Consider the following 17,699-nt stretch of genomic DNA (forward strand, 5'->3'; position numbering starts at 1 on the left):
TTGAATGTTACAGTGTATATAGGGTGTCCCAGAAATAAGTGCCAACATTTTTAGTCATTAAAAGAAACTACTTTTGCCAATTTTTTTTTTTTTGAAAACATTCATATCCGGTGTTCTGTATCCATTAAAATAATGCTAACGAGTCGCTTATGAATTAAAGAAACACCAACGTAATATACGTGACGTTTTATGGAATGATTCACTGTCTTAAAACTTTTCGTTAAAAAAACAGCATAAATTCCCATTTTTGGTGCTTCTTTATTATTAATTAAAGTAAGTGCAAGACTTATGATTGAAGTACGGGTAACGAAAATTTGCAACTTAAAATTTTAAGAGGTTGCTGTTTTAAATTAGGTGCGTGGTTAAAATTTGCGTATATTTCATGCAGGGACACTGTATAAAATTATATTCCGAAAGTAAAGCATTTCAATGTATTTTTTCGTGAGATGAACAGTTTTAAATTTATTTCAGATATATCTCCATTTATTTTATTTCAATAAGTTTTATGTAGAAAACCAATACTAGGATTCTTGTTCATTTAGACTGTTTGGTTTAAAATAACTTAACGAATAACCTTCCGCGGATATGATTTGGACTTAGAAAACATCCTGTATATGACCTGTCATATTTTAAGTTCAACAGAATTATTTTCCCATTAACAAATTGATGATATAAATGCATAAATCTTTTGCAACATATCAGCGAAATTTGTTATGAAATATACAACTAGGTTATTTTATGGTGCAAGTTTCTTAGAAAATCAGTTGAGTACATGATGATCTACTAATTTCTATTCCAAGTGAAAAAGTGTAACACATTTTATTTCTAAGAATGTCTCTTGTAAATCCTGTTGAAGATGACTATCTCTTAATCGCTGGTCTTTCGAATTTCTAAACGAAGAAAAATAAGAACCAATGTTGACATGTATCCAAAATCGAGGATAAAAAATAGTAGAGGAAATTTTCAAAGTTCTCTTGCTTTATTATATTTTATTTAAATAAAATTAAATGAGAAGGATTAAGAAAAATTGTAGAATTATAATCCGTTTGTATTTTGATTTAAAAATACAATGCATTTACTATGCAATGCATGTATGTGAAAATATGACTTGATTTTACATTATATGATTTCTTTTATTTCTTTTAAAAAAATACTAAAAATGTAGATATACAAACTACATCATTTGAGAGCATCTACAAAGCGATAGTCTTTGATCATCCTGTACTATGACGAGGGACAGGGATGATCAAATTAGAACCTTATGTATGGTACTCAACTTTTTTGAGCCACCCAATGTAACACAAAATATTTTTAAAATAGCATTGCTTATGCCCGACGTATGTGGTGACGTCACCAACGAGAATCACGAAATTAAGGCGTATTCGCAAGACAAGGAAGGGGCGACATCTATTATATTAATTTAAAATCACTCCAATAGGAAACTTCTCAGTTCTATTGTTTTATATTTGAGTATTTTTAAGTTTTTTTTATCATATTCTTCAATTGTCTTGCAAGAGTTAAATAATAGTTTATTTTTAATATAGAACAGTACCAAGTCAAAAAGACATTATTTAGTATTGTATTACATCAACATTTTTCTTTCAGAACTTGTATTATTACACTTTTTCAAGGGGAAAAAACGTATAAACATGGAAAATCGTGTTAAAGACTGATAAATAGATAACCAAATATATAACAATCCTAGTTTACAACCAAATATACAACCGCAAATTCTTTTAACTTTCTTAAATTTGTATATTGTAGAGTGCAAATATGCCTTGAATGCCCATATTTTTAACTTGACTAGAACAATTACTACATTTCCAGAGCTGACGAAGCCTAAACTTTACATCATCTCATTGTGCAAAACAGATAACGCTTTTTCAAACTTTAAACAAAATATTTTGACACGGTATTTAAGGTTAGATTAGGTTCGCCATAAGACTTTACATACTTAAACTGAGTTTTTGTGAAAATTACATATCTTACGTATCACGATCAACTTAAATTGTTTGTTTATATTATACTCGTAAGTAATATATGTATGTATTTGCATCAAATCGAATGAGCCATGAAGTCTGCATCTCGTTGCTGACGTCATGCGCCGATAGGACGAAACTGAGTCGGTTAGCGAGCACTATTCATACTACATCTCGACTTCACCAAAAAATATGTAAAAAAATATATATTTTTAACAAATGAATATTTGCTATTGCAGGAACCTAGCGTAATCGTGCGTAATCAGGCCGAATATTCAGAGCAGGCTCCTCATAAGTTAACAGTGGCTCAATTAATCTTCTCTTCACGTAACGTTCACCGTTTTTCGTCTAGCACCCGTACTAGGCTCGAACAAGACGAAAGTAAAAGTGAAACGACAAGCTGGTCTGCTGCATTACTTTTTTTTTACTTCCACCTATGTACGCTTGATTAATCTCAATCCGGGGGATTTTACACCTTTGTTCAAAATCCTTTTAAGACGGCGCCGAACACCATGATCTTAGTTACGTTGCACGTGGTTTTCCGTAGACACCGACGGGTTTTTTCTGGGTTCCTCCTGAGCGCGAGTTCTTCAAGCGGGTGTACGTCGTTTGGTATTTGGAAGAAAACGACACGTGCGACGTTGTTTACATGTAAATCACTGGGTCTTCTTTGGATTTTTATTTAGAAATCGGTTGCAGGAATGGTGTGCCAAAGGAATAAGATGCTAGGAGTGGTTGCCTTTTTACTCCTTGCTTCTATGGTGCTTCTAGCTGAGGCGAACCCAATTGGTATGTCTCATTTTTCTTTAGCAAGGGTGTTACATGACTTTAATATCAAAATAACAACAACAAATATATTTAGATTTCTTTAAATATCGAATTCGTAAAGTTGGAAGTGAAATATTTGTTAAAAGTGACTTTTTTGAAGTAATTATAGGTTTAGGGTAGTCCAAGTTTGAATAGGTAAACTTTATCACTTGTTTCGTAAATTTGTGGTTATTAAAAATACCCATTTTCGTTTTTTTCATCGTTATTGAATCAAATTTAATCATCACTGGGCAATAGGGATTTTGGAAAATATTAGATATATGTACACAGAGAGAAAGCAATATCATATTCAGAAAAATAATAATATGTTTGATTTTACAATAACAATACATACATTCATACAAAAAAAAAATAGAAAAAAATTGCAATATTGTAAGAACTTATTTATTTGTGGTTGGCAAGTGTTTTTTAACCAGTTTCAACGTAAAATCATACATACTAAAAATCGGAGCTCAGAAAAAACACTATCTTGCAAATTATTAAAAGCAAATTCTTCAAATTCCATGTTTGATGCTTCTGATTCCAGAATCCAGAATATGCTCTTGGTCATTTTGAACATATTCGGAACTTTTGTCAGTTTTTAATGGAAATGGCCTGATGATTTTTTATTGATAGTTTTTTTTTCGACGCTCAATTTTTCGGCAAAGGACCCCGCAATAATCTTATGGAAATTGGGTTTCTGTCAAATTGTCTAAATTTTTGATATGTTGTAGATTTTGTCATCCTGAACAAAAGTCTCCATGGGCACAAAGTGCCAAAATGAACATTCTGGCAGCTACGGAGCTGCCAAAGCTCCCCTGACCCGTTGCAAAACTATTCATTTTCAATACTATTTACAGATGTCAAAAGCATATTTTAATTACTCTAATATATAGGGTAATGTTTTTGAGGTCACTGGATTCAACCCTCATGTCAGATTGGACAAATTGACCGGTGACAGCTGTCAACTGTCAATTTTTCCAATCTGGCATGAGAATTGAAATCAGCGACCTCAAGAACCCAAACTCTCAATGTCAACAGAGAATATTTACCTCTCTATTCTTCGTTGACAGTGAATTGACAGCTGTCAACTGTCAATTTTTCCAATCTGAGAATAGAATTGAATTCAGCTCCCTCAAAAGCCCAAACTCTCAATGTGAAAAGAGGATATTTACTTTTATATTCCTCGTTGACAGTCAATTGACAGCTGTCAACTGTCAATTTTGCCAATCTGGCATGAGAATTGAATTCAGTTACCTCAAGAACCCAAACTCTCAATGTCAACAGAGAATATTTACTTTTATATTCCTCGTTGACAGTCAATTGACAGCTGTCAACTGTCAATTTTGCCAATCTGGCATGAGAATTGAATTCAGCTCCCTCAAAAGCCCAAACTCTCAATGTAAAAAGAGAATATTTACTTTTCTATTCTTCGTTGACAGTGTATTGACAGCTGTCAACGGTCAATTTGTCCAATCTGACATGAGGGTTGAATCCAGTGACCTCAAAAACATTACCCTATATATTAGAATAATTAAAATATGCTTTTGACATCTGTAAATAGTATTGAAAATGAATAGTTTTGCAAAGGGTCAGGGGAGCTTTGGCAGCTCCGTAGCTTCCAAAATGTTCATTTTGGCACTTTGTGCCCATGGAGACTTTTGTTCAGGATGACAAAATCTATAACATATCAAAAATTCAGACAATTTGACAGAAACCCAATTTCCATAAGATTATTGCGGGGTCCTTTCGCACCTTTACCTGGTTGATGTACTTTTAAGCCAATTCAGCAAATCCTTTGCCTTTAATTAAACAAATCATTGGACCGAGTTTCAAAAGTCTACTTCAAACATCGTTATTTCAAGTAATATGATTAATTTTTTTTAAGATTAGAACCTGGACTAACCTGCCTTCATTTCTTAATAACAAAATCCGTAAATCAAATACGAACAAGACGTTTCTTTAAATGTACCACTTCTATTATATTGTGGAAAATCAAAAGGAAATAACGCAGACAATTCTAATCGTCGATTAGATGTTGACATGTTTATTTTCCCGCAAGGTTTTTGGAGAAAAACAAGATACTACATTTCTATCAAGGTTTTCAAAAGTAATTAAACATTAATAACCAAAACATTAGTTATTTTAACTTCCTGTTACTGTCATTGGAATTCATGTAGTGTTTGGGCAACTGAAATAGTAATGTTAATTTTACTCATGTATGATTATAGTATTCTCGAGGCATAAAACTGCATTGAATTTTAATATTTACTTAAATAACATGCTATGAGGTAATAGGGCAATTCCATAACAATTTTCAAGACCTTTGTTTGTTCGAAAAATAATTAAACTTGAAAATTATGACTTCATTTCTTATTGACGGATATATGCTTTTGTTTTTTATATTTAGATTCCACTGATGTTGTCATTATGTTGTTTATCCTACATACTATTACCTACTCGCGTTTGATTACAGATTTCATGCAGCAATTTTGGTTTTCACGGTAATCTTTTTGTTGTAGGAGTATGTATAAGGAACTGCGCTCAGTGCAAGAAGATGTTCGGTCCCTATTTCGAAGGTCAGCTTTGTGCAGACGCCTGTGTTAAGTTCAAGGGAAAAATCATACCGGACTGTGAAGACATAGCCTCCATCGCCCCGTTTCTGAACAAGTTCGATTAGTCCTATCAAGTCTGGACATTGGCCGTTTGTACTTACAATATTCTTCTTGTATGTGCCAAGTCAACATTGTATAATTCTTGTATTGTATTTATTATATTTATTGAACAAGATGAGATTTTGGCCATCAGCTTCAGTTTCATAGATTTCGGAAAAGTTTAGGAAAAACAGATTCTGAACGTTTCAAAGTATTAAAAAATGTACCTATCTATTTTACCTGATTTGTAGGCAAATGTAGTTCTGGTCTTAATGCTCATCATTTTTGTTTTGCTGAAAGTTTTTTATGTTTTAATTGACAATACGGGTATTTTTAACATAGTATTATGAGTAAATAACACATAAACATGACAACAACATAAAGTAATTTATCTGTCTGTGATTTTAGTTTTAGTTAAAATGGTATAAATATGTTTACTTTTTTATACATTTATAGGTGGCAGTGAAAATATATTAACATATTAAAGAAATGATTTGAGTATTTTAATAAAAAATAATCTTTTCCGCATGTTCCAATTTTGCTCTAAATTAACAGTATACCCCACAGGGGGAAGATAATACAACAGCAAATTTTGAATTTAGTGTTAAAATATCGTATACCAATCTTAATAAACATTATTTTCAGTGTCGGCTCTTGACTTTCATAACAGGGAGAGCGAAAAAGTTTAGGTATAAAGTATTGAAAAGAAAATGAAAAGTTAAGTATTATTGAAATATAGGGAAAATGTACTCAACATTATTTTTTATAGTGAAAGTCCATTCTGCTGCTTTTGTTCGTAATAGACTTTTCAATTAGTTTTTCATTAAAGTTTGGTATTTCCCGCACCATTGATTTTTTAATAGAAAGCATTGTAAGTGCTATAATCAATTTAAATTTTACAATTTTCTAAAAACACACTACATGTAAGCAACAAAACTGCATAGTAAATATAGGCTATTGATTGTATTTAAAAAACAGGGTTATAGGAACTATGTATGACGTTCAAGCAATTTTATTGCATGAATCGTTGAAAGGGTCATATTAGATGAAAGACCGCGGAGTGCTATTAAATTAGAGGGTGGAAATTGGAGATAGGAGTGAAAATGCACCCCTTCCAGTTTTTTAAATGTAATGTCAAACTTAAATATTTCTTAGATTTTCGTCGTTTTTAACATAATAATGATTATAATTCTTATAATTTTTACAACGAATTGGTTCTTTACTTAATAAAAAATTAATTCAAAAGTTTTATTTGTTAATAATAAATAAAGATTTTCACAACTGTAACTATACGAAACTATGAGAGATTTTTCAAATGAAATTACAGTTTATCATACTACGAGTATATTTCTTTTTTACTATCTCTAATAAGATTTATAATAATATACAAAAATGATTTAATTTAAAAGCTACTTATTAATTATACTCAAATATTGTTTAGAATTTAAAAACATTTAGATTTGTAAAATGATTTAATTTGAAATGAATTTCATTTCTGTTTCATTACAAGTCTACAAGCTCGACTTTTACCGTCACTTTTTACAATTTTTTTTTTCAAATTGTTTATTAACGATTTTTTGCATAAAATTTTCCTTTTAAATTTTTTAAATAAGCCATTTCGATGGAAAATTCAATTCTCTAAATAATTTTTCCTATGAACTATAGCGAAATTTTACTTCGTTTTCGAGCTACAATTAAAAAACTATGTGTATTTTATAAATATACATATATATTTTTCCAAAAATTAAAAAAATGGTGACGTATAAAACTAGGGTGACATATAAAACCTTACCAAAACTGCAAAAATGAAGATACTTGAATTTTGCAAATTGCTTTTGGTTTCTGCATGTTTACACTATGTGTGTACCAAATTTCAAGTCTCAGCAAAACTTCAAACAAATTTGGCAAAGTTTCGAGTTTCAGATGCCGATGGATGTATAAAACCTTATAGAACAAAAAGTTTTGTTCTCCTGATTTTCGACTTTAGCGTAATTATTGTATATATATTGAACTATAGTTTTCGAAAGTTTTATCACTTTTTGTTTATAATTTACATTTTCTCACGGCTTTGTTACTGCAAATTTCGTAATCGGACCACCGCCATTTTGTAGCTATTTTTATTACGAACAAAATCAAGTCCTAAGCATTTTTTCGTACAAAGTCATCCCGCAGAGTTAATTAAAGAAAACTACTAAAAAAAATTTTTTTCACTATTAAATTGTTAATAACTTTTTTTCCTGATAAAATACTTTGTCAGCAAATTAGCGTATTATTGTACTCATCATTTAAAGTAAGCCTGTGTAGTTATTTCCGGGTTATCAAGGTTTGACACAGGCCGAACCTCTACCAACTGGACTATATGTTAAGGATAAAAATGTTATGTAATAGTATATTACGTAATAAGTGTTGTAAAAAGCATTTTACGCACGTATGGAAAAGTTACGCACGACGCCGCGTAGCGGCGAGTGCGTAATTCTATGAGTGCGAAATTGCATTACACCACGTATTACTTTTACATACATACTTTACCTACGCCCACTACTTTAAATACTTAAAAACACATCGTCTGCGATCAATGCAAGATTCCTATTACGTCGTACGGTAAAAAAAACGCACAGCTTGGTAAAAAAATCGTACAGTTTTCCTAGCAACCGCCTAGCAACGGTCAATACAAACAGTATTGTATTGGCTGTCGCTAGGCGGTTGCTAGGAAAACTGTGCGATTTTTTTACCGTACGTAATAGGAATCTTACATTGATCGCAGACGGTGTGTTTTTAAGTATTTACAGTAGTGGTCGTAGGTAAAAGATTAAAAGATTCATATACTTATGCAATATGCATATGTTATGAAAGAGTACCTATAATGCCAGTGCCTATAGTATTCATAAGATATCAACATTGGCTCATAATCTTTATTTTATATTAAAAAAGTTAAAGTTTTATAAGTTTTATTATATTAAGTTTATATTAAAAGTTAAAAAAAGTTTATATTAAGTAAATAACGAGAGATAGTGAGACTATTTAATATAAATATCTTGCTATTTGCTTATATCTATAAATATTAAGGAACAGTTTACAAATACTAAAATCAGTTCCCACCATCAATAGATGTTTTTAACATTTGGTTTGTATGAAAATAAAACATGTCTTTTTAAAATAAATTTATGCAAATAACCCAGGCAGTAATTCAAGAACTTGAACTTCTTTAAGAACTTTACTATTCTTATGCATGAAGGAAATGTATAGATGAAAGGCAGACTATTGACAAATAAACATGGGTACTTGTCCATTTCTATATTTTCACATCTATTTTCAATTACTTTATCCATATTTGCCTAAAAATAAGCATCAACAATCAATTTTATACATAACTTTGATAACTTTTAGATGTGCTAAAGACATAAAATTCCGTTATTTTCTGAATAGAGTTCGTATGTCATGAGGCTCCTCTCCTATCGACGTTGTAGCTAAAATAGTGAATTTTATTAATTATCCCAGTTTAATCTACCAGAAATACCCAATCAAATAAAAAAGGGTATTATGTTTAATGTTGTAGTTCGACTTCTCACAAAATGAAATAATTTTTGTCATTTATCACGAGTATAATCAGATGCTCTAATAGAACATATTATATTCTCTGGCAATACCATCATAAGGTTTCCCCAAAAACACGTACACTTTTTCAAATCCACCCACTTCATTTTTTCAAGTGTTTATATCAATAAAGACAGACGGTCTGTGTTGCCCCTTTTACGAGTGTTATTTTTGTGCCACACAAGAATAATTTTAGCCGTCAGTCTGAAATCTACATCTCCGAGACTGGAAATACCCTCCTTCAGGGTGGATTTCGACCCCCTCGCCGCCCTTGGGTTCAGCACGCGCGAAACGCGAGCGGACGAGTTGAATATGAAACCCTACACGAGTTCTTGCGCCCTAACAAACACCTTATTTTCACCATTCATAATGATATGTTATGATGAATTGCGTCTATAAATAATGAAACCCCATCGGGGCTCTGTATAAATTGGGGAAGTAGGGGGTAGGCATTGTCATACTGTGTTGCCCACTCAATCAGGAAACATCATGGTAAGTGTTTTTCCCAAATTTTACCCATTACGTCCATGCTAAATCCGTTTGGTGTGCGTGCAGTTTCATTTTTTACGGTTTGGTACGGTTGTGATGTTCGCTTTAGTGAAATTTCTTAAACACGAGTTGTAGCTCTTTTGAAATCGATGCCGAAATTTTCCGAATTTCGGACTATAAGTATCTCGTTCGTCTCCCCGAAACGTATCTAGCGAGATCTCATTCACTTTTCTGTTTACCAAAATCATGGGCTAGATCTTTGCCATCTAGAAAGACAATAATGTATTGTTCTGATAAAATTCTTTATTCTTATTTATTTTTAAATTTATATAAAATGTTGTACCCATAAAAAGTAGGTACGTTTTATTCCAAGGTCCGACAGTAAACCGTACATTCCAGGTTCGTACTTTGTTTTCACAGGACGTGATGAAAGTTCATAGAAAATTAATTTTGTACATGTGCAGTCTACTGAACCGAACACTTTTTATTAATTATAATTAACCATGATTGCAACAATTCAACTGTGAACTATATACCTATTATATCGTGTACCCCTTTTTTGCATAAAATTAGATCATAAAAACAAAACAGTAACGAACTATACGTTACATATTTTATGGTAAGTGACAAGCGCTTCCTTTGTATCACTACAATTCCTATTTGTCTATGCGAGAAGGAGAAAGGTCGAAAATGTGGTTACTTTTCTAATTTTGAGTTTTATTAGCATGGGCGTAACTATAATTTTTGCTTAAAAAAAGAGTTCTCGCAATCAGTGACTTACTGATATAAAATTTGAACACGTTTTGATTTGATTCTAAAAAGAACATCACGAAGTAACCAACTTATCTATGTGACAAAGATGATACTATTAGATATTTTTTTCTGGGGTGGGCACCGGGCCTTCTGAGGTGAGCCCATGTTTATGAGGGTACTTAAAATGTCGTACTCAAAACTGTCAATAATATTCTGCACTTTAGAAATTTTTCCATTCATAAATCTTGATGAAAATTACGTGTTTATATCCTGACAGTTGGTTGTGCATATTTTTGTTTCTATGAAAAAATTAAAGACACAATTTCTGAGGTTTGTATCGTATTTTTTAGAGAATAGTTCTTTAAGTAGCATGCGAAACGTTGTTATTTTCATTCGATAAAATAGTTTACACTAATCGTTAAGAAATAAATAATTTTTGTAAACGTTATAAGTGCTATGTTTTCTATGATTCTGCCAAAAAGGATCAATCCAATGATTTTTTTTCCTGCGTCGGTTTTGCATGCTGAAGTTAACAGACATTCTTTAAACTCAATGGTTCAAAAGTTAGCAGCAGAAGGATGTTTCGGTTACATATCAATTTTTAGTATGATAACATCAGAATGAAAGAGTTTGCAGAGTATTTGCGTCAAAACTGAATGTTTTTTTCAAAATGTATGTACTTTTTTTGTATTGTATATTTTTGTGTTTTGTGTGAGAGTATGTCTGTGATTAACTTTATTTAACTAGTATATAAACATAAAAATATACCAGAGAGAACGATGAAATAAAGAGGAAGGTAATCTATTATGAAATACCCTGTACAATTTCTTTTTTGCAGAAGTGTTTCATTGGGCTGTTACTATCAATGATTATTGTGGCAATTAAAGAAGATCTAGCTAATGCATCTCTAGCCGTATGTATTACGTAAGTACTGATTTCTTAAAGAATATTGAAAGAAAATGATTTGAAAGAATAATGCCCGTATTTCATGTCGTGAAACTTAAATACCTACCTATATTGTGCTCTTTGTGAACCTACATTTTTGGCACATATCATTTTATAATATAGGGTTTGATGGGAAATACCACCGAAGTGTTCCATCTACAAGGCTCTACTTGTCACATTAGGGAAAGTGCACTATTATTTTTATTATTACTTATGCATCTTTGTCACTCTATGATGTACCTACATCTATCTAAGGGTTAAGGGAACTCTAGTTCGATTTAAATTTTATATCTCTTTACGTTGGATAGGATGATTACAAAATTTAAATAAAACTGAAAGTGTCAATCAAAAGCGTATACGAGTAGTATCACAGACAATGTAGGTTCGCTACAGACAACGCTTGGAATAGGGCAGCAGTTTTAAATTTCCGAATTGAGTACTTCACCAGCAGAATTTTAGGAAGATTCAAATGCAGCGGCCGGCATTCCTAGACAATGGCAACGTGTATCCTAGCAACGCATAAACAACAGTTTGGCAATGTTGTCACGCGTACGCACGGATTTATTTTGAAATTTTTTTTATCAATGCCTATTTTTTTGCGTTACTGTATTTACTTACTTAAATGTATGATGTGGGTATCGTTAAAAATGTTTTAAAGAAAGAACGAATACCTATGTAGTCAACTTAAGACGATTGGATATTCTGCAGCGGTGTCACACATCATAATTTCGTTAAGTAGCTACTATTTTCATATTTTGGTATTGAAATACTGGAGAAAATATGTTTCCAAATAAACAGATTAATAATGATATTTTAAACAGCTAGTAACATAATTTTTTTAATATTTGATGATGCCATAATTTTTATAAATTATTTAATATACAAGGTGGGTTACTAGTACGTTGCCGAATGTAGGTACAGGGTTTTTGTTTGCATTTTGTAACCACTTACAGGTTTAATCATTACAGATAGAAAAAAACTTTAAATACAAATGTAGAACGCATGAGAAAAAAGGTTTTTGCTTGTAACTCGGAAATGGCTAGAAATATAAAAAATTCCCCCCTAGTTCTGAATATAGCGCTCCATGGGTGGGGGTGAGGCATTGGCAACACAAGATATCAGACAACAGTTTTTGCTTGTACCTCAAAGTAGTACTCAAATAGTACCACTATTTCCGAACATTCTGTATAGTTAAATGCATTAAATTTATTTGTATAACCATTTATTACTTGGCAACAACTGCCCCCTATTACTGAGTAGAAGAGTTACCACGCTAAATTTTATTGCTGGATGTCAGCTTAGAAGAGCCTGCATCCTTTTCGTGTTGCCAATTTCCAGTCTGAAGCGATAAGCTTATCTGTGGTAAATTAACTGCTATGTAATTTACTACGTCGTTAACTAAAATATCAATACTAGAAGAATACCTAACAATATTCTTTGGGTAATATTACCTAAATAAGACGATCCTCTTTAAGGATCTTGTATGTACAATGGAGTAATATTTATCCTTCATAACTTTTATATTACTTAACACAATAAAGACATTTCAACTCTGACAATGGTTTTACTTTTCTAAGTTTCATTTTATTAATCATATTTATGACCCAGACCAAAAACAATTTATGCAAATAAAATACACATCCGTTTGAACGAAAATCGCACCGCGTTTGTCACACCGAAAATACAATCTATGAAAACTATCCAACTTATTGTTTTTCACAGACAAATCAAGCAACAAGCTACGTCAACTGCAATTTTCACTTTTTCCACTAGTTAAATCAACTTCGTCCCTCATCTTCATCTTGGAGAAACCTCTAGTCATAGACCTGAACTCCCTACCTATATACTCTTCGACTTCGTCCTTCTCCCCCTCGCTCCGCCTGCCCAGGATGGGCCTTGGGAAGGGTATCTTGGTGCCGAGTATAGGCCTGGGGCTGTTTGGAGCGCTGCTGGTCTGTCTCACGGACCTCCTAGAGTACCTGGAGCACTGAGGCTCTTTGGAGGAGGGAGATTTGACCTGAGAGGGGGATTTGGTGTTGGAGGCATTCCTTAAGGGTGGGGGGATGTAGATTGGGGCCTCCGGGCTGAGTTCCGATTTCATAAAAGGCCCTGAACCGCTCCGACACTTTTTTGGTTTAGCGACGAAAATGACGTTTCGCGAATTTGATTAGCAATGGTTGCTATTATTTCACGTTATTCGAAAAACGGAGCTTGCATGCTTAGTAACGTTAAGTTGTCTGGTCTTAAAAGACTAGTCTGAATCTGCACACTTTTGCTCGTAAACACACAAATCCAGAAATTATCAAAACTACATTAAAGCCGCTTGCAATCATTTATGTAAAAACATTTTTACAAGTGTGTTTTTGTTTTTTCTCGGGAATGAATAACAAAAGTTTTAAACAAAATTTACCCGCAAAGAAACTAGTGCCAACATGTTTGTTTACAACCACGGACAAATTCAGACTATTGCAATTCTAAATTTTGTATTTTGTATGAGCATAAATGGGCTAATCCTTTCAATTAATATTTTGAAAGGAGTGTCATTCTCAAAAAACTTTTGAATTAGTTAAAAAATTATCTTTTATTCCTTATTTTCTTTTTCCAGAAATTGCGTGCAGTGCAAACAAATGTTTGGGCCATACTTCCAAGGTCGAGCCTGTGGAGATGCTTGCCTAGCAAGTAACGGAAGGGTGACTCCAGACTGCAACAATCCAGGGACGCTTGGGAGCTTCCTCAAACGACTTTACTGACAGTCTGACACTTGATGCTGCCTCCTCATCATGGAAAAAAATTTGATTTCAATTCTAAATTTGATCTCGCCAAATTGTAATGCTCATGTCTACGTTGCCACTAATTTAATTTAATAAAAAAAACAGAAAACACTTTTTGTATATTTATTTTGCAGTATTTTTAGGGAAAAGAAAAGTTGCCTGTTTTGATGCTACCCCTGGACTATAACTCATTTTTTTTATTAGGTTTATGAATTAGAAGTACCTACCTAGGTGTCCATCGAAATTTAAAACTACGCGTAGATAAAGGCTAAACATATTTAGATTTAACTGGTAAATATATTTATTAGGATGTGAAAAAATTGGCCACGTCATGATAATGCTTAATGATAGATAATAAAATTTCCGATTTCAGAAAATAATTCCATGCCTCAGAAATCCAAAATTATTAAACAAATAAATATTTAAATTTCAAAGATAAGAACTGTAGTAAAGAATGTGGAAAATTCAAATATTTATTACAAACGATAAATATGTAGATAGGTACCCATAAACAATTTCACTTATTTGCAAATAAATGTATTTAGAGACCTGTCCTACCGATTTGTTAGTGTAGCAGGTAATTCGCAGTAAAAATTTGAGATTTGTTTTCGTGAAATGCTAATTTCTTAATGCGTATGCTACCTATTGCGATTATTACAGAAACTAACCTTACGAATTAAATGGGATTATAATTTAATTGTAATTTCTATTAAAAATAAGTTAAAGTATAAAATTAAAGAAACAATTTTCTTTTCGATTTACGGATTAATAATAAACGGGCGTAAATATGTCAAATTAAAAAAATATGTATATAAATAAATAACGACAGGGCAAGTACCTACGTAAATTCAACAGTAAAAGAGAGGTACCTACTTAGAATAATAGTCTTTCTTTTCGAATAAATTAAGGTGGAAGCTTCATTTGTTTGTATCTTCAAATATCCCGCCTCCACCTGTCAATGTCGATAATGCAGAATGCGACAATTTCAGTTTTGATGCGAATTGGGAATTGGCGAAGTGGCGAACGGAACAGGTCGAGTTCCATCACCTTGATACGTCTGGCTTGTGTGTTTAGGTTAAATAAATTAATGGTTGAAATAAATACCTCACTTTCTCCTTAATATAAATATCAAAACACCATCATGGTAAGTTTTCTTAAGAAAATAACGGATGTTTGTTTACCATTTCCAATTTATTTGCCCGCTAATTCCCAACACTTAACCTAAATCGACAATGATGAATGATATTTAATACGAGTCCCTTTTGATCTCCAGGATGTATTCTTGATGATCAGACGAAAAAAATTAACGATTTTCACGGATGCCAAGGACACGACCACGGTTTTAGAGCTGAAGAAAATTATAGAAGGTAATTTTGATGTTCTCATTTTGACATTTTTGAAGGTGACTAATTTCATTGATATTTTCTTTAGGAATTCTTAAGATACCGCCACACAACCAACAACTGTTCAATAAGGATAACACGGTAATGGAAGATAGTCACATGCTACAGGATTACGGACTGACTTCGACCACTGCAAAGGCACAGAGCCCTGCCACCGTCGGGCTTGCCATAAGGTTAGTTTTTTCGCTTTCGGGGTTCAATGTAGTGTTTAACATGCCTTGAAATACGATTTTCAGAGACGATAATGGGCCTTTCGAACAACTAGATCTAGTACAATACTCAGTGCCCCCAGATCTGCCGGACGTGATGAAATCGCAGGAGAGCAACGGACAGGAGCAGTCGTCTTGAACTATAACCATAACCTCAATAATTCCGTTTTTACATGTAAGGATTGCCAAGCTGTTTTCTCCTTGGGGAGGATGATTTCGTATTTTAGAGATATCAATTAAAAATAGGTGGGCCCGGATCTGACTCGAGTCTCAAAATGGAAATCATTCGAGAAATGTACTTACAGTTAAGTTTTTCGGAGCGCTAAGTAGAGAAATTTTCCTCCCATTCGGAGAACGCGGCAGTCCTAAACACATCGAACATATTAAGGATTTAACGCGTCTCTTACCAAATAGTTTCTAATTTCATTTCGATGCCAGGTATTAAAAAAAATTCATAAGGAAGAAGTTTGATAACGCAACTAGCTTAATTAATACATTATCGTAAGCGGGGTACACTTATTGTACTTCTTACAAATAAATTCTCTTTGCCAATAGTTTCGAGGATAAATACAGACTGTCTATTATTATTTTTTCGCAATTTAGTTAACATCATTTCATGTACACAGCTTTTAATGGTATTTAAAAGTCTTTTAGGTAATTGAACTGTAACTAGAGTAATTTTTATTTTATTGTTAATGTGATAATATCCCTGGAACTAATTTATTTTTTAAATAAATGTTCTGTATATATAGCTTCAATTTTTTGTTTTTTTTTTCTCACCAGCCGTTATCTTTCAGGAATAATCGATGGTCTGTATCGAAGTAGGATGTTTATTTTTAGCAATGTATCTGCATGTTGCGCAAGCGGTAGTAGAAAATATTATCTTTTCGAACAGTAACTTTTTCCGGATTTAACAGAAATGGAATTTTTTTACAAAAGGATGTTTTCGACATATCTAACTTAAACTAAGGCCTCCTGAGTTTCCTAAGAGCTTTCTTTCATTTGTTTATGTGTACTACACAGTACGGGTGTTTCAGTTCGAGTGAATCAAACTTTATCCACAAAGAGAACACGATGAATAATTCAGAATTGTCTTCGAGAGCAAGGGTCTAAGTAGCACCGTTTTCACTGTACAGGGCCGTATTGGTCGGTTTTTAAAATCATTATGAAATCTTTTTTATGTTTGTAACAAATTGATTCAAATTTGGTGAAGCGTTAACATTTACACATGTACATAATTTACTGTAAAATTAACAAATTTTTGTAGGACAGTGGCGCACTATCAGTCAAACGGCATTTTTTTTATATCAAAATCAAATATCTCTAAGAAGAATTAACAAATCGTTTTACATTTCTTTTTAATTAAAGCTTATTTGATGCAGATTTAGGGAAAATTATTGCGAATGTCATCATCCCCTATTTTGGGGGTGGAAATGAAGGGCGAATAGGTGAAAAAAGTGAAAATCGATTTTCTTCGTTCAAAAATCTTATACATATAATACAGTGAAATTAAGATACATTTTGGTGTAATCAATGCTCAATTGAAACAAGTTAAGGAAAAATTAATGAAAATATTTTCATCCCTATTTTAGGGGTGGACGTGAGGGGTGAGGGTGTGGAAAAATGAAAATTAAAGAAAATATGCATAAAAGGTTTTTGTTGTCGCTGAACACGAATAAAAGCATCACTAAAACAAAAAACTCCTGTTCAGATGACAAGAAAATGGTTTACCATGTTATTTAAGATCGGAGAATTGAAAGACTCTATTTCCAATGAATTTTATTATACAATCCCCCCCTCCCCCCCCCTCAGTTCTTCCCCTAAATCAGGGGATGATAAAAACAGCTCCTGAACAGGATTTTTTGTTTTAGTGATGCTTTTATTCGTGTTCAGTGACAACAAAAACCTTTTATGTATATTTTCTTTAATTTTCATTTTTCCACACCCTCACCCCTCACTTCCATCCCTAAAATAGGGATGAAAATATTTTCATTAATTTTTCCTTAACTTGTTTCAATTGAGCATTGATTGCACCAAAATGTATCTTAATTTCACTGTATTATATGTATAAGATTTTTGAACGAAGAAAATCGAT

At 32.5% G+C, this 17,699-nt stretch overlaps 3 protein-coding genes across 3 annotated transcripts; all 3 read left to right on the plus strand.

Moving 5' to 3' along the window:
• The first annotated feature begins 2,517 nt into the window (after positions 1-2,517).
• Positions 2,518-5,895, plus strand: LOC108910011 (eclosion hormone-like). The gene is made up of 2 exons (XM_018714498.1): positions 2,518-2,768; positions 5,309-5,895. The coding sequence occupies exons 1-2, from the start codon at positions 2,681-2,683 to the stop codon at positions 5,464-5,466; spliced, it is 246 nt and encodes an 81-aa protein (XP_018570014.1). The 5' UTR covers positions 2,518-2,680; the 3' UTR covers positions 5,467-5,895.
• Positions 5,896-11,141: 5,246 nt separating this feature from the next.
• LOC108910005 (eclosion hormone-like) lies at positions 11,142-13,983 on the plus strand. Its single transcript, XM_018714490.1, has 2 exons — positions 11,142-11,200; positions 13,827-13,983. Exons 1-2 carry the CDS (start codon positions 11,142-11,144, stop codon positions 13,969-13,971), a joined length of 204 nt encoding a protein of 67 aa, XP_018570006.1. The 3' UTR covers positions 13,972-13,983.
• Positions 13,984-15,000: 1,017 nt separating this feature from the next.
• On the plus strand, positions 15,001-16,764 carry LOC108910008 (elongin-B). The gene is made up of 4 exons (XM_018714495.2): positions 15,001-15,136; positions 15,266-15,359; positions 15,424-15,568; positions 15,632-16,764. Exons 1-4 carry the CDS (start codon positions 15,134-15,136, stop codon positions 15,741-15,743), a joined length of 354 nt encoding a protein of 117 aa, XP_018570011.1. The 5' UTR covers positions 15,001-15,133; the 3' UTR covers positions 15,744-16,764.
• Positions 16,765-17,699: the final 935 nt, after the last annotated feature.

This window comes from Anoplophora glabripennis, unplaced genomic scaffold (assembly GCF_000390285.2).
Source record: "Anoplophora glabripennis isolate ALB-LARVAE unplaced genomic scaffold, Agla_2.0 scaffold407, whole genome shotgun sequence".
Taxonomy (NCBI): domain Eukaryota; kingdom Metazoa; phylum Arthropoda; class Insecta; order Coleoptera; family Cerambycidae; genus Anoplophora; species Anoplophora glabripennis.